This window comes from Acipenser ruthenus, chromosome 19 (assembly GCF_902713425.1).
Source record: "Acipenser ruthenus chromosome 19, fAciRut3.2 maternal haplotype, whole genome shotgun sequence".
In the NCBI taxonomy this organism is placed as follows: domain Eukaryota; kingdom Metazoa; phylum Chordata; class Actinopteri; order Acipenseriformes; family Acipenseridae; genus Acipenser; species Acipenser ruthenus.
In genome coordinates, this window is record NC_081207.1 from 29,925,802 (window position 1) to 29,943,537 (window position 17,736).

At 45.2% G+C, this 17,736-nt stretch overlaps 1 protein-coding gene across 7 annotated transcripts in view; it reads right to left on the minus strand.

The window, feature by feature from the left end:
• The window catches only part of LOC117424486 (rho family-interacting cell polarization regulator 1-like), a 59,770-nt gene that overhangs the window by 8,336 nt on the left and 33,698 nt on the right, over positions 1-17,736 (minus strand). For 5 of the 7 annotated variants that reach the window (XM_058992807.1, XM_058992806.1, XM_058992804.1 and 2 more), the window contains exons 2-14: positions 16,263-16,386; positions 12,996-13,148; positions 12,078-12,156; positions 11,437-11,460; positions 11,151-11,204; positions 8,586-8,738; positions 7,801-7,864; positions 6,646-6,689; positions 5,641-5,766; positions 3,924-4,072; positions 3,459-3,588; positions 2,833-2,976; positions 1,159-2,067 (exon numbers count right to left, since the gene is read on the minus strand). In XM_058992807.1, the coding sequence (XP_058848790.1) occupies positions 1,159-2,067; positions 2,833-2,976; positions 3,459-3,588; positions 3,924-4,072; positions 5,641-5,766; positions 6,646-6,689; positions 7,801-7,864; positions 8,586-8,738; positions 11,151-11,204; positions 11,437-11,460; positions 12,078-12,156; positions 12,996-13,148; positions 16,263-16,360 (2,127 nt within the window). In that variant the 5' untranslated portion in view covers positions 16,361-16,386. The remainder of the gene's footprint in view (positions 1-1,158; positions 2,068-2,832; positions 2,977-3,458; positions 3,589-3,923; positions 4,073-5,640; positions 5,767-6,645; positions 6,690-7,800; positions 7,865-8,585; positions 8,739-11,150; positions 11,205-11,436; positions 11,461-12,077; positions 12,157-12,995; positions 13,149-16,262; positions 16,387-17,736) is intronic. The other 2 variants (XM_058992809.1, XM_058992808.1) reach the window with 1 other exon arrangement.

The following is a 17,736-nucleotide window of genomic DNA, read 5'->3' on the forward strand; positions in this document are numbered from 1 at the left end:
AGAGAATAGGTGAACATGCAAATGGAAGAATTTACATTCGGTTCTGGGAATGCAAAACAATGAATTGTATTAAAACATCAAAACTGAGCTTGTGGTAAATTCTAACTCAACTAAACAGCAAAGAAAAAAAAAAATCTCCAAAACCATGATCATTGCAGGGCACACAGGCAGTGAGGCTGCAGTCATGTGTTCTTCCACATAATGCGCCTGTTGCCCATGAGCAGCCCTGCAATAATACTGTCTGCTGTGGCTCCCTCCGGAGCGGTGAGGAATGGAACACGGGAGACACGCATCAGCACCGAGGTCACCGACTTCTCGCTTTACTGTTTCCACTGGTCCCACGTGACCTCATCTAGGAATGTGTACGTGAGGGGCTGCGTTAGAGAGCAGGGTCACCCAGGGTAGAGACAGGAAGCACCTCCCCCTCTTGACTGAGTTCCAGCCTCTCTACTGCAGCGGTATGGAGGCAGGATTGCCCTGGTTTACCCTAATAGCCTGCAGGTCTGAAGTGGCAGAGACCCTTCTCTTACCCCTCTATGGTCGGCAGACAGGGAAGCTGTGTGGATCACAAACCCACCTCCATCAGCAATCTCCAACGAAGGCGCCGTTTAGCACCAGTTGGCTTTGTTTATTAAATGCCTTGGGTTAAGACAGCAGAATGAAGGTTGGGATAAAGGTTAAATAGTCCAAACACAGAAGGAAAAAAAGTTGGTAATGAAAAACAGATGTAAATTGCTCATTTACCAAGTATTAAAAAGTTGTATACAAGGTATGATTCTGTTTCTCATTAAATATGACTTTTTAAATCTTGACTGGACCCCCCCCCGTCGCTCAATCCCAGGTGGAACAATCCTTCACCCCACATGTTTGATGTCAGGAGGGCTGATTGGAACATGGATGACGGGCGCAGTGGATATTTCAGCCTGCATTCCAAACCTGGAGTGAATTTCTAAAGCTATCTTTAGGGCCCTGCTCTATTACTGACCTCTATATTTCTCATTTTGACTGCCCTTTTCACCCTCTCATGTTATTCAGAAACAGAAATGTGTTGCACCCCTATGTACTCGCACCTTTTCTGTTTGTTACTGAACAGAGCTCATTTTCCATTGAACTCCAATGTATAAAAAACATCAAAGGTTAGCCCCGGGTTAGCCTTACCATGAGGATCTCTTCCAGGTGTCTCGTCTCCTGCTCCAGCAGCTGGAGCTCAGGGAACTGGCCTCTGTAATCATCCAGCGTGGAAATCAGTGTGTTCAGGGCCTCCTCGACGCCGCTGTCCACAGACTTGGCTTTCTCACTAGGCACTTCCCAAGTGTCCTCAGCCTGGCCTGGCCTCTCAACCTCAGAGGCCCCCTGCTGGCTCTGCCGCTGTTCAGTCCTGGGGGCCGCAGCCAAACCCTCCGTCACAACGCCCGCCTCTGTGAGGGCTGGGGAAGAAAGCTGGTCCGTGGACTGGGTTGTGGTTTCCGGCAGTTGGGCTACCACCACAAGTGAGTTCCTAGTCACATCCCCACTCTCCTTGGGCTTGCTGCTCACTGTGCTTTGAGAGTCTGTGGCCCTTTGCTGGGTTTCCTGTTCTTTTAGGTCTGGGGTTTTCTCCACCCTTTCAGGCGTGGAAGGAACCTCCATGATGATATCATCCACCGATATAGCATCGAAAGAGACAGTAGTCTCCGCAACAGCGTCCGTGGGAAAAGTTTCTGTGGCAACAGTCTCCGTAGCTACACTCTCTACAATGGCAGCGTCCGCGCTGGCTTCGCTGATGTGGCTGAGAGACCGCGAGTAGCGCACATGGCCGTTGGACACCACCACCTCGCTCTTCTCCCTGTCCTCCTCGCATGGCTCCTCCTCCTGGCTGGCTGGATCGCCGGCGCTCGCAGGTTCCTCCTTGGGGGCAAAGGCGATCTCGATGATGGGGGCCGCAGCCTGGATCTCGGGCTGGACCACAGTCTTCTGGGCGTGCCGCTGGTTGATGGGCAGCTGTGGGCTGGACGAATCGTCTGAGGACTCCGAGGAGTTGGACCAGGCAGCAGGGTTCTCCATCTCCTCCTGCCGGCGTAGCATGTTCTGAAGAGAGAGAGAGAGAGAGAGACAAGGCAGGATTCATATGGGTGGCTGACGGATCAAGTCAAGGAATGATCCCATTCAAATACCATAGATAAAAGTATCCATCTGCATGCTTAAAAACTGGGTCATCATTACACAGCAATACAGCGGACATTAACAATAGAAGTCTCTATGATACGGTACACGGCAGCGTATCTTTGAATTCTGCAGTTTAGGGACAGGTTGAATAAAGGAACCCAAGGGAAAGCATTGCTGGGTAAACACCTTGAGGAAGATCCTGCAAAAAGGTTCTGCAAAGCAGCCCTAACTCAACAGCACGAGGGTGAGGGATTAGCAGACCAGCAGGAAGTGGACACTACGACCCACCAGGACCACACGCTACAGTTACTGCACCACCACAACGTGAGGGGCACCCAGGGAACGCCTTTCACTGGAGGAACCGTTATCCAGTGCTCACTCTTGCTACTAAAGAACCCATTTATTTTTGGTACAAGACCATCTTTTAGCTACAAACAGACACTCCACTGGTTATTTTGTTACGTCTCCCAAAGGGGTTACAGCTCGTAAAATAATTCCAGAAATGGAACTGCATGACAGGTAAGATTTACAGCATTCATGACCTTTAACACCTTCCTTCAAGTAATCACAGAGACTTGGGCTAAATGATCCAGTCCCGTCTCCCTTGTGGTGGCTCTGAACACAGCTAATGCAACACCAGGCTACCAGGACTCGAAACCGACCTAATGTCAGACTACAGAAACTTACATAGAGCTTGGTATCACAAGAACCAAGGCGGGCGGATGTGACATCGCCACACAAGCAATTCCGAGACAGCTTTTCAACCAATGTTTCTCGGAAAACATCCAATAAGGACCATCTGTGCTGCTCTGTAGTGGCTTGGGGATGGTTCTTGAGGATTGAAGTAAACAGGATCATCAAACAGCGACTGACATGTTAATTACCTGCTGCTTTACAGCCTAAACTAACCCACACAAAATGAATACTGTCACAGTTAAAGGTGTAGTGTCCCATTCACTTTTAATATGGTTAAATATTGAGTTCCCTTATATTAAGATACCAGCTTGTGCAGCTGTTTTGTGGAAAATGTTATTGGTATAAAAACATTAAAAAAGGACTATTCTTCCTGAGTCGTGACAAGGGTTCACAATGTAGTTTACATTATGCCCTATTGCTGTACCAAGGAACATGCCCTTTTTTGTCTCACAGACGACTAAACCTACATTTGGGGCATTATTAACTTACACCAAGGTTATATTAAAAAGGCTGGCAGGAATATAGACCCAACAGAAATAAGAACTGGAGCAGGAGCTTGGCATGTCCAGTATATGCAGCCCCCCTGCAGTGCACTCTGGTTGATTAAAAACCCTTACATAGAAAGCTTGCTCCCGCAGGGAAGGTGTGTCCGGGGGACTCTGGTTGTAGGTGGAGAACCTCTTGTTCACTGTGGCGGTCTTATTGACAGTGCTGGCCGCTGAAGACTGGTCGTCCTTATCGAACGGGCTGAAAGAAAAGCAGAGGAAGGAAAGGATGACAAGAAGAACCGGTGAGGTCTGCTTGAATGATCTGAACTGTGGATGATCTCAATAACAACACCCTACCATAGCTCTGAACTCTGCTCCCCTGCTCAACTCCTTCCAGCTGCATTGCATTTGTACTGGGGCAGCTAATCAATCACCCAAGCTGGGGGTTTAGAACTAACAACAGCAGGATTAACAGGGTGAAAAGGACGGCTGCATTCAGATGTCTGGATCAGTAATTGGCCCTCTTTGGTTTGTGTGGTTTTGGAACAGGGCTGAGCAGAGGGGACGAATGTGTTTCCAGGTTCTAGTACTTACTTCCACGTCACCTCCAGGCTGAGTTTGATTGTTCCGAGGTCGTTGATATCCACTGCTACTGTCTGGGGGAGGGCGGCAAACAGGTCCTTCGTCTCACAGCACACGTTCCCCACTACCACGTGATTGGCCAGGCTCTTCAACTCTGTTACCTGTTCAGGCAATGTATGCACACACACTTCATAACAGGCAGAAGTCAGTTATCCTCCCACATATTTATTTGCAAACACATGCCCTGCATTCTATCTTTGGGACGCAGCCATTCACAATCCTACAAAAGAAACAAAGGAAAAGCCAGAACTTCTGTAATTCCGGAATCTGGATAAAGTTCCAGCCCACCCTGGCTTCCGACTCTTTTGGGGAAACATTTTCTAAGCATTTCACATTTATTACATGTTAGAAAACAGGAAGTGGTCAAATAAAAAACGTAAAAACCTTGCACAGGAGAAAAAGCGAAGTAAAGTGATATAGCGCAATGCAGTACCGTCCAGCGCCGTTCCCGTACCACGCTTCCAATGGTTAACACAGAGTCCCTGCTTTAACATGCAGGAGCAGCAATGCTGTGCAGCATTACTCCAGGTCAGCACTGTGTGATTAGGAGAGTTTAATAGCATTGAGTGGAAAGGCAGCAGTGGTTTCTGCAAACCAAGCAAGATTTACCTGCCCCTCGCAGGAAGCAAGTCTAATTCGGAATTAGGTGGAGAGGCTGAGAGAACCCATGCAGGGTCACAACGCAGGCTGTCCCAGTCTAAAAGCACGCAGAGCGCCCGTGCATACTGAACTGCTGAACAGACTTCCAAGAACACATGAATCTGTCACAAGGGCATAAACAGTTTACATAAAAGTTCCCCTCCATGTCAGTCCGAACAAATCTGGAGCTCCTCACTGCATAGCAAACTTTTCCCTCTGAATAAACAGGAATAAGCTGTTTAAACAAATGCATGCCCTTCTATGAAAACCTTGCTCTCTTCCCAGCTTTCTGACAGGACAGTATGTGCAATGGAATAGAACAAACCATTGAGGTTTTAGCATGATTACATTGTGTGTTTGTGTGCCTCTCTTACAGTACCATACGTTTGAGCTGGGAGTCTCCCTGCATATCTAGTTCCGATGCCAGTAAGTACTGCTGTACTGTACAGGAGCAGATGGCCAAGGTGTAAAGCTCCCCAAGCTGCTAAGCTCCAGGGCTCCCTGGCTGCGAGAGTCAATGGAACTCGTTGTCTAAACCCTGTGGAGTCCGTGTGACATTAGCTGCTACGGTCGGTTACAATCAAATCTGCACCAGTAGGGGCTAGGTGGCTCAGCAGGTGCAGTCACAACACTATATAATCAGATCCATCTCATGTGTCAGCTTTGCACTCCCCCAAGTGGATATCAATGTAATCCACACCTAAAAACACCCTCTACACGAGAGGCCCAGGAGTGAATGGCAGGCAGGGGTTCAGGTCAGATTGGGGTACACTTGCAGAGCTACGAGGAGAAGCTCTCAAGGTGCCTGTGCCCTGCTCTTTCAGGGGTACTACATTCACATAAACCAAGGAAAAATTAAATCAGTAATAAAAATTACCTTTTGAAGAAAGCATATGAATACAACTAAGATATTCCTGCTATTTACTAAAATGTGCCACTGCCTTCGCATGTGCTTAAAAACAGACGATGGCCTGTAACCATGGGCCAGCCCCACGAGTCCCGTGGCTGTGAGCTGTCGGGCTGCTCTTACCTTGATGGAGAGGAACTCTGTGATGAGGGGCAGGAAGACCATCTCCTCGCTGTCCCACACCTGCTTCCCGTTGATCTCGATCCGGCCCCTCAGCTTCCAGCGCTGCCGTCCGAACTTCATGAAGATCTGGAGACCAGGCGCAGGATTAACACATTGTCAAAGAGACCATTTAAATAACAGGTAGAGATGCCAGTTAAAAATACTCAAAACATTACAAAGTAGCCTGTCCTCAAATGAGGCCAGTGGCACTTAATGGGTTAATAATAAATACATCAATCAATCAATCAATCACTCCAAACCCTCGAAGGACAGTGGATTCTTGAACCTGCTTCTTTCTAACACCACAATGATTTCCTCATTGCAGCGTGATTGGTTGTTTGTTTGTTTGGCCCAGTCTGTTTCAAGCTGACCTCCCTGGTTGCAGAATTGCCGAGGATGACAATCCCTCACTGATGAGCTGTGAATGAACTCAGTTGGATGGCAGTGTATCATATTAGCTGGTTGTCTCACTGAGAGAACTTGGAACCACAGCGTCTCTGACCGACACCAGAGCCAAGATCATTCCTGATCAGGTTCAGTTTAAAGCAGTGTCCTGAAAGCTCTCTGATTGTAGCCGAGAGCACTTGGATCACAAGTACTGGAGGACATTACTGGAATACCTGCATGATTCACTTCCAATCGGTCTGAAAGCTGTCTCTTGTGATCGAACACAGCTATCACATCTTAAGATTAAGATTGGTTTGGATACCACTCAATCAGGATGGATAGCAGACTTTGAAGGTTAGCCAGGCTAAACACGCTATCCTCTATGACTTGGTGCTTTGGCCTCTCTGAACATCAGCTGTGTGCTTCCAAAGCCAGTGAGCGACTATTAAACCCATGACTGTTAATAGGCTGCAATAGACTAGTGGAGGAACACATTTTGTTTTTCAAGATCCCTGTAATAACCAGTAAGCCCCTGCAACTGTAGCACATGATCATTTGAGCAGCGATTGAACTTCTCACCTCATACTGGTCACCAGCACACAGCCTCGCAAAACCAGCCAGTCCTGCAACAGAAAAAAAAGGAAGTCAGCAGGTCAACATCAACACAACAAACACTAAAACTAGCAAAGCCTGGAGCCAGATGCAACTCTGAACACTCTGATTGTACTTTATCAAAGTCACCTCGTGTCAGATCTCCAAAACGACTGGGGGGTGCCGGTGAAGAGCTGGAAACTGAGGCGATACGCGTTGTTTGGGTTTGTTGGCCAAACCCTGTGAACACAAATAAACTTTCCGCTCGCTCACTCACTCTCTCCCTCCCTGCCTGCCTGCCCTGATAAGCACAGCCATCAGAACCCATTCAGAGGACATCCTGTTTTGAGTCGGATAACACATTGAAGCCCTGTGTTCCCATGTTCCTTTCCCTTTTGCTTTGGAAATACTTTTTTTATGCTGCCTGACAGATGTTTCCCTTGTCTTTCCTCTTTCTACATTAAAGGACTGGGGGCTACTGCTGTGGTGCCCACAAAGATACCAAACTAGTCTACAGAGTGTATATTAAAATCAAACATATAGGAGATCCTACAAATCAGTGAACAACTGTCTAACAATCAATTTCCATTAATGGCTACACAAACATTTATGTATGTCTTACGGAAATAAGACAGTCGTATTGCATAGCAGTTTCACCGATTCCAGGTTTTAATACAAGCTTGATTAGCCACAGTGTATAGGTAACAAGCTCAGGGGTGTCTTAATAAACTCATTGCAAAACCAGGACTGGATCAAACTGTTATTCATTTGGAGTCTTGTATCCATCCCTGTATGACTTAACTTATTCACATCATTTATAAGCAGTTCATAACTGTAACATGAAATTAGTTTTATTTTCCTAATACCCCAGTTGGCAGGATTATATAAGCTTCTAAGTTTGACTGCTGCACGTACTGTCAGACTTCATAGCCACAGATAAAATAGGCAGGCTTGCTCAGTCTTGTGCCATTGGTCCCCAGAGTGAACTTCTTGTCATTCGCAAGCTTTCAGTATCTCAGAGGTAATTACTGGTTCACAGCATACCACTTGGGCACCTTCTCTGTGTCTGGACCCCTGAATTCCTCGGGGCTTGCTAACATTACTGCAGGAGTCTTATTTCCATCCCGGTTTATCTTTGCTTACCTTTCATCTTCACCTGGAACTCTCCCAGCTGGTTCTCCAGCTCACTCTCTAGCATGCACATATTCTAAAACAAAAGAGAAAAGAACCATGAAATTTGCAATGAAACATGAATGAAACCTACAATACGGGAAAGTGCAGCATTTCCTAACATGTTTCGGAATCTGTTCCTTGGGGTTCATCTTCCTTTTCTGAACTTGAAATAAAGGGAATTGCCAGAGAAAATGTTGAGACTGTTTGTGTGTGTGAAATTGGACAGACTTTTTTGTACCCCTACAGACGAGAATGACCTATATGCTGTAAGCTTTCCTTATTATTATTTACCCGTAGGGCATATATGGTAGAGCCAGCCACAAGGTCACCCTGAGGTCTTCTAGCTCTGCCAAAGTATACAAACTGTTTCCTGGAGATAGAGAGTGGCTCAGCTGACACGTACTGCTGCTTTACAGAATAGCAGAGCTGGATCACAGGCAGCCAAAACCCAACTAATCGCAGGAGTCTGCAGCCCTTGTAGAGCGTTACCAAATACAACATGGGGAGCACATTAGCGCACAGACCGATTATTCAGAGAGACACAATCAGCTGTGTCTTCAATGGCTTCATACAGGTAAATTAGCCCAATCAACACCACTGACCCCTGCCCTGGGTGTCATCGTCTGCTTGCTGCTCAGTCCCAATCATCCGTACAACTCTATAACACAGGATTCAAATCTCCTGCCCGATGGGTGCTGTGGAACGCGTAGTGAACGTCACAGTGGGTGTGTGTTTGGAGGCTGGATGGGAGTTACCTCAGTGTACTCCTTGTAGCCCTTGTTGGCCTCTGCCAGGCTCTCTCGTGCCTCTCTGCTGCCGGGCGAGCCCGCGGTGTAAGCCTTCACCATCTTATTGGCTCCGTCCCTCAGTCTCCGGTGCATGCAGTAGGCCTCGTAGAGCTCGTCAATCTGAAACAGCACAGAGCGGAGGGGTCAGTCACAAGGGACAGTGGACTGTGTGACCGCTTGCACGAAGCGCCAAGGGCCAGATTCTCAAAAGCTATTTACTCCAGTTCGTCATTAGCGCAATTTTTTTCTGAATGGAAAACACCATCAATTAAATTTCTTAAACAAATAAGAAACAACGTATTCAAAGTGTTAGTAGTTGTTTGTTTCTGGTTTGGTAACTTTATTGGGTGATTTTCTCCTTTGCACGGTGGTAAAATTGTACTAATGATGAACTGGAGTAAATAGCTTTGATAATTTAGCCCCAAGTGATTTTCCCTTATCTAAGGTATGAATTTAGTGCTTTAAGTTGACTGCTGTAACACCCTTTAAACTCAGGAAACACTTTAGGGGTTACAAAGGGGAAAACCAAGGGCAAGTTTAACTTGGGGTGTTTTATAGGGGTTACGAAGTTGAAAACAGTAATGGGGGATCCAATACCCAGTATTGTTTCAACCCCCTTTTCCTTTCGTCTATCACATCAGTAAGGGTGGCTAAATAATCGGAGAGGAACTGCTCCCCCTACAAGCCTACAAAAGCAAACTGCCTGCTCAGAAACCTGCAATATGAATCCCTGCGTCCCTCTGGTGAATTCAGAAGTCTCTGTACAGCCACTCATGCGGGAAGCCTTATCATCTTTTACCATCTCGGCAGCTGCTTCCTCCCCCAGCATCTCGCTCGTTTTAATAACCCATTTGGAGAGAAAGCTGAAAGAGCCTTGCTTAAATGGTTTGCTTAAATGCTTTAGCATGTTGTCTGCAGCAATAATCCTACTTAGGGGGTTTCATTACTTCTGTCACATACCCTGAACCCATTTGAGAGATATATAGAATACAGAGAGCATGAGCACTCTATTAGGAATGGATCTGCACTCTCTCTACCTGTTGATATATAGAGAGCATGAGCACTCTATCAGGAATGGATCCGCACTCTTACTACCTGTTGAAAGCCCGTCCCGGTGAGCAGTTCCAGTCGATACGTCTTGCTCACCACCTGCATGTATTCTTGTGTTATTGTGCATATAGACTGACACCTTACAGATGCGACAGTCCTCTGCAGCCATTGTCTTCCCCTATCAGTCCCCAGTCGCTCCCAGCCTCACGTAGGCAGAGCTATAGTATGTCTAGTACCAGTCCTTCAACTTCCTGTATCACGCCTCTTCCAAACTCTGCTACATGTTCATTTTCTAGCCGAATAAAGCAAAGTGCTCCCGATCTTGATATTCCAAATCATGCAGCACAGCTCCATTGAGGTGCATTTCCTAATAAAGTGGCCGCTCCCAGTGCAAACACATAGTGTTAACGCCTCTGCTCTCTTCCTCAGTGAAAGGACCTGACAATTAGTAAACTAATAACATCACTGTACAGCGTAACCCCATTTCTTTTGATTTCCAATAGGAAACCCAGCTGAATAAACACTACGAAGTATGCCTATAATTCAAAAGGCTTTTTGTATCCAAGCAGCAAAGGGTTAAACCAATAAACTGACAGCCCTCAAAAAAAAAAAAAGGGAATCAATGCAACTTAAAACTTTGAAAAAAAAAAATCTCTGCTTGATTCCTCTATTTCTCCAATTGGCTCATTGCCCATCTGGTTGTTATTAGCGGTTGTCAAGTGTACTTTAGGTCAGAAAGTACTAAATCCTGCTGGCTGAGGGACAGGCTGATTCCACACAGAGAACCTACAATACTGGGCTTTCCACGGGCTGAATCAGCAGCCATTCGTCTGCTGGTTTCAATGTAATCACCTCACAGGCAGTAATGAAAACAGCTTTGGAAATTGAGCAGAAAAAAAAAAACTGTCAGCTTTATCAAACCCAGGGCACACAGAGTTGGAAATGTATTCAATTTCTCCACCCGCCTAATATTAAGTAACAGCATTATTCATGAGCATTTTTTTTTTCTTTAAACCAATCAGAGCAGGTGAGGATCATTCTAAGAGAGTGTGTGAAGGTTCCACTGAGAACGTTGATCCTTCTAAATAGCAGAGGCTTCTGGGTCCAGCTTGCCTACGCTGTAGAATTCATGCCTGCAAAGCTTCGTCACACGGTCTGCAAACAATAAACGCTGCCATGTGTCCCTGCTGCAATTACTCTGGCGCTAGGAAGTAACAACGCTCAATGAGTCTCTGACCTTGCAGTGACCTTGACCAACGTAAACACACTGAGAGGTGATCAGACCACAACAGTGGGAGCCAGCTGACCTAAAATGGGTCCTGGTGTGATGGAAATGAAATACTAACTGATTGATTGATTTATTTTAAATCAGGGGTCTGGATCTTTTAATCACACTGTGCTCTGATTCTGGAGGTTGCTAGCTTGTACAGTGCTTACCAGTTTGCACCTTGCCAATGAAAATCATGGGAATCGTTTCCTTACCTTGCTCAGGTGAAACTCCAGCCGCCGCATGAACCTCTCAATGGCTTTCACTTGCTGTCGAAATAAAGAAAGGCTCAGGTTCAACACTAGCAAGGAGAAGGGTTTAACAACTCGCTGACTGAACCCCAACACAGAACAGCAGAGGGGCGGTACAAAGAAAAAACAGATCTATTCATACTAAATAGAGACATTTAATACAGACTGCACTTAAATACAAGGCTACTCGACATGGAGGCAAAAAAAAGATAATACTGTAACAGCAAAGGAAGGAAAAACGTGAACGCACCTTGTCCAATTCATACAGGAAGCCCTACAATGACAAAGAGCACAGGGTTACGATATTGAAATCACAAAGTAAATGATTAGGTTAGTTATCACCCCCTCTGTTCTGCAACCACACATTTTTCATGTTTCAATCTTTTTTCTATGTGCGAATTTAATCTTAGCTTGCTTTGAGCTTGCTAGAGGACTTCATTAATATCAGCGTTTCATGATTCAAAAGACATTCCTGGCAGTCTTTGATAGGGCGACCCGATTCCCAAAGCTCAGAACTGGGACACATTCAAAATAGTTTTAAAACTCCACTAGACAGTGCTTTGTTTAAGAATGCATCATATATTACTATTACTGTTTTCACATTAAACTAACAAAAAACGACCACCTCTGGCTGCTGCACATCCACTGCGCCTTCCCTTTCCAATTCGTGGCCACATTTAACTACATGTTATAACCACACAGTAAGTATTGCTATTTTACCCTTAATTTCCATCATTTTCCGCACTTTGAATAGAAGAAAAAAATGACCAATAGCAATATTGCAATATAACTGAACCACTGTGAATTATGTTGAGAGTATTTAAATGATTGTAATGGAATCTGAAGGCGCAGAACCTCTGACCTTTAATCTTTAGCTCAGGCGTCACTCACCAGTCTGGAGTTCCTCTTGGACTCTCTCATCTGTCGGGTCAGGCTGTCCAGCTCTAGCTGATGGACCTGCAGGTACGCTCTGCGGGAGGAAACAAAATGACATCACTTCCTCTGCCCGCTGTCTTTCTCTCCACACCAATGTGAACTCCTGCCAAGTGCCACACAAGACTCAAAACATTTTGAGACCGTTCCCATAGCAATGCTGTATGCAAGGGCCATGCTTTTACCATAGCAACAATGCAACAAACCAGCAAGTTTGCATTTCATATACTGTACCACTGGCAATTACTACTGTCCTCTGAAACACACATGCACAAGCAAAGGCTTTGGGTGAATTTGAACACTTGAAGTAATCTGCATTTGTGGATATTTTCAAGATAGTTGACGCAACTTGTTTTTAATGTACTTTTTAAAAGCCTAAAAAGAGGTGTCAACTGCAGTGATATCCTTATAATCTTTAAAAAGGAGTATCGTGGGTTAGTGATCAGAGGATGTGCATAACCCACCAGTCATTGTTTAAAAAGACGCTCAAAGTGAGGAGAAGGGAGGGAGAGAGGGAGGGGTTCTTCGTGCTTTATTTGATAACATGGCAATGGTAGAGCACAGAATGAGTGGTCAGCACAGCGGCTTTCAAAACCTTCTGCTTTGAATTTAGGTCCCAATACAGCATCATCAGGGCTGTCATGAGCCATACTCACTACTGACCACACTGACTAATATTTTAGTAAATATGCACACATTTCACAACTTCTACATTCAACTTTTTCAAACCAAACATGCATTGAGGGGCTAGCTGTGTGTAGTGTTGCATTGAGGAGCTAGCTGTGTGTAGTGTTGCATTGAGGGGCTAGCTGTGTGTAGTGTTGCACTCAGGAGCTAGCTAGGCTGTGGTCTTGGATTCAGGAAGCAAGCCCTTACTGCAGGCCTCTCTTGAGCGCTTCGTAGACCTCGTCCAGCCGCTCTGGCTGCGGCACCTTGGGCGGCAGGGACTTGTGGGAGAGAGTGAACATCCTGCTGGCCCTGGAGGGAAACTTCCTGGAGCTGGTTGGGGTGCTGAACACGGCCCGATTCCTGCAAAGCAGCAACAGCAAAATAACAAACAAACAAACAAACAAACAAACAAACAAACAACACAGGGTTAGTCCACTGATGGTGGCACTGATCTGATCTGTCTGTTGCACCTTTAAAGAAGAGGTGTAATGTGAATCACGTTGAAACTTGTAACTTGCCTAATTAGTCCCCATTTATAATAATAAAAAGGAGAGGTTACAGTTTACATCCAAGCCAACAGTCCTCGATCAATTGTAAAGACCCTTCTGTATTCTTCTTCACACGGCTGAAACAGTTTAGCAAGTATTCCACAACGAATGAGCATGAACAGAAAAAACAGATTGTATGTAAACACCCCTTCCTAATAAAAGACCAGTGGTTAGGGTTACATCTCTATCATCATCACTGCAGGAAATCTCCCTCCCCAGGTCCTTTCTCATTTTAAAACATTTCTGTGCACCACAGTCCTTCATCAGGGCTAACGATGCCAGATGACTGATAACCTCCCAGTACAAAAACATGTTTTCAATAAGCCAGAGCAAGGTCTTTAAAATCTGAAACCTCTTACAGGCCGGCCTAAGTAACTAACTACTTGTATTTACTTTCTTAGCCGTGGTTTCTTTCAGTTCATCTTATAACCATGCTATTCATTTTTCTGTACGTTCTATTTATGCCTTTTTAAAAGAATGTAAAACATGTTGGTTAAGCAACACTGATTGATAGCCGTGCATGTACGAATGTGTGTTTACCCAGGGTGACTCGCACTCAGCATTCAGTGACCCTCGATATTTCAAAGTCTCCTACAGATCTGTGAAGGGTGACACTGAGGTCCCAAACGGTGTGCTGAGGTCAAGAGAAACCTCTTACAGGCCGGCCTAATGAAGCGCCGGTCAATCGGTCAGCAGGTCCATTAGGAATGCTGTGTATTGAGGACAGGGTTTTGCTGCTCGCTCAAGTCAGCAGGAGACAGCAATCTGTGGGCAATGTGCTTTTCAGCTCTTACAATCAGACTGCACACTACAGGGAACTGAACTCCAAGCCTGTGTCGCCAGACCTAATAGACCTAATGTTAGAAGTACTGACAGAAATGGCTGTGCCACTATCTTGGTGTCAGTGGCAGGGCAGAAACCCTGCTGCTGTAAATAGTGTGTGTGTGTGTGTGTGTGTGTGTGTGTGTGTGTGTGTGTCTCACAGGTGTGGCCATTCCCCAATAAGGTAACTGAAGCTAATTGGGGAGTGGCCACGGTAAAAAGGAAGCAAAATCCTTTGTCTGGGTGAGTGTTTGTGTCTGAACCTTTTATTTTGGCCCTCGTGCCAGTTTATTTTGTTCCTGTTTTGTGTTTGTTCTGTTAATAAGCATGCACACCAGCGTTTGGGTCTGCCGGTAAAAGCTGAGGCTGTGACGCTCCCCTGTCACAGCGTCACTCTGGTATCCTGGTTTTGTTTGTGTGGTCGCAGCGAGCCGGGAACTCGAGCAGTCAGGTTTCTTTGTTTCTTTGGAGACAAGCAAGTGCAGTGCAGTGCGGGGGTGTGCAGGGAGGTAGTACTTGAAATTCTTGAATTAATCACTGCACAAATAATGCCATTGCCACCCCTCTCCCCTCCCTGTGTTATACCGTAAAACACAATGTTACATCATACACATATTACCAATCCTGTGACATAAATGAGGGAACTTCCTCGATCTGGCCATTTATTCTTTACTGCAAAACAGAAATATTCCTTATTTAAAGTTATTTACAGCATTTTTTCCCCTCTGGAAAGCCTGTTTTTTTATGAATATATGTTTGCTATTCACACACAACTAACTGTAACCGTCCAACGTGAATGAATCCAGACTTACAAAGCTTTGTGAATAGGGACAATTTCTTTCTGTCTTTTTTTAATTGATGTGACCAGGTTTCAGAGGCATGGAGTCCTATGCATTGTGCCACTGTGATGGGGTACTGTATGGGAGCAGACAGACCAGCCTTTATCCCCCTGCGCTGGTTCCCATGCCACTCAGCAGTGTAGAGGGGGCTCAGTGGGAGTCAGTATGCAGAGCCCATCTCCTCTACAGCACGAGAGATGGGATCCGATAGCACAGTCTAATCCCTGTGGGGTTTATTTTCCCAAACCAAACAGGATTAACCTAGCCTCCGGAGAGGCAGCCAGCCAGTCTACAGCAGAGAATTTGTGCAAGGGACAACGGCAGCCAAAGTGAGCCCACAACCACCCAGAACAACGCTTTCTGAACTGAACACTGTGCCGTTACATTACAGGTCTGTGCTGAAGCTCTTAGGTCACTAATCCTCTGTGTGTTTGATGAATAAATGTGACAGTGCCATCGCAGAGAGATGAGAGAATGACTCCCATTGCACAGCAGTTTGATTGCAGATTTCCATATGTGCTTAAATCAAACAGAGCGTATAGGTGGGTAAAAAAAAACAGGAATGGCAAAAACTAAGGTACAAACAATACACAGACACACACACACACGGTAATTACACCTTATAATTGATTGATTACAGTTCAATAACGCATTTATTTGTTTATACGATCATTATTCTTGTATTTTCAAATAAAAGTTACGTAGCATGTTTCTGTAATTGTACCTGTGATATATTGCTGGGTTATTTAGAATAGACAGAGTACACATGTTAATGTGTGGAGTTGTTTATGTAATTATTATTATTATTATTATTATTATTATTATTATTATTATTATTATTATTATTTATTTCTTAGCCGACGCCCTTACCCAGGGGGACTTACAATTGTTACAAGATATGACATTATTTTTACATACAATTACCCATTTATACAGTTGGGTTTTTTTACTGGAGCAATCTAGGTAAGGTATCTTGCTCAAGGGTACAGCAGCAGTGTCCCCCACCTGGGACTGAACCCACGACCCTCCGGTCAAGAGTCCAGAGCCTTAACCACTACTCCACACTGCTACCCTAATTGTATTTATAATTGTAATTTCTGCAGCATAATTGTAACTAATTGAACAAAATGGCATTGTAATTGTAATAGCAATTCTACAAACACTTCTGCTGTAAGTGATTGTAATAGCAATTCCACAAACACTTCTGCTGTAACAGTGATTGTAATTGCAATAGTAATTGCACCCGGTCGGGCACGCCTCCTGACCTGTAGTGCTTGTCTGATGAGTTCACTCCAGCGAACGACTGGCTCCTATTGATGGAGGACGAGGTGATCCGGCGCGTCGGCCGAACGGACAGAGACATGGTGGACACTGCCCTGGAGGGACGCCCTGGGGGACAAAGAGGACAAGGAGGTCAGTGCTACAATAACAAAATCTTAGACAACCCTGGTCTGGAAAACTGTGTAAGAGCTTTCCTATTCAGCGATGCTTTCAATTTGTATCTTTTAGTGAAGCGTGGCACGGCATTGTCAGGTAGAACACTCCCATGTAAGGACTTTACCAGCTTCAGCCAAAGGTAGTAAAACTCTCAGACACCCACTGAGAGGCCTTCAGACTGCAAGGAACCCTCCCCCAACTCGTGAACTTCCTGCCTTACAAGGGTTGTCTCCGTGCTGTGTTTAACGCTTCCACATTTAAACAATGGCTTGACCCTATCCTCCCCTGTATACCAGGCACAGAGAGACCTCTCCCTAAACACAATATCTGTGTCCTAAACTACACTATGAACACCAACGTAAAGAAGGATTTCATTCTAATGTAAAATGAAAATGGCTTTGAACAAAATACAGACAGGCATCTAGTTGAGGAAAGGAAATAAATTATGACAGTAAGAACTATTCATTGATTATTATGGATTAATAATGACACAGCGAACCTCTTGAATGGTTTACATTCCTTAAATCGGCCAGTGAACTCCGTCTGTCGATGCCTAGTTATTAAAGAGCTGCAATGAAAACTGAGACAGAAATGAACTTTCCTTCAGTAACACTGGAATTTACCCCTACAAGATCACCAAACCTGTGATTAAAATATTATCCACGGTAACAAGGCGTTCACAGCGTTACTGCAAAATGAGTCTCAAATGTATACAGCTTTAAATATTACAATGCTCTCAGGGCGTTCCACCATACTAATGGTGGAGTATTGGCTGTTAGTTTTGTGGGGTTTTAATTCAGTGCCAGTTGTGATGGTGAACTCAATCTGCGAGCGAGACCATTCTACCTGAATTCACTCAGACCCCAGGCTTCAGCGGACCAGGTGTAGGCTTCACATTACAGCACATAAAAAGAGAAAGAACGTATCTTTCAACGCAGGCACAGTTAGCGAGATGTAAAGCACCACCAGTCTATTGGGTCTGGCTTGTGAAGAGTTAAGGGTGACACAGCCAGCGTGGAGAACATCTGGAAATGTTTAGAGCAGGTTCATTTAAACTGCCCCTGATGAAAGTGAACGCAGCCAGGTGCCTGGCAGGAGCGAGCCTCCTCTGAGGAGGACGGCTGGCAGGAGCGAGCCTCCTCTGAGAAGGACGGGGGATCCCCAAGCTAAACCCAGCTGGCACAATGCACAATCATACTTCATTAACTTGCATTAGAAAACAAAGGACCGATTTCCTGCCAAAAGGTGCAACACCTTTGAAGGGGATTCAAAAAGAAAAACCATAGCTGTTTATGAAGCATA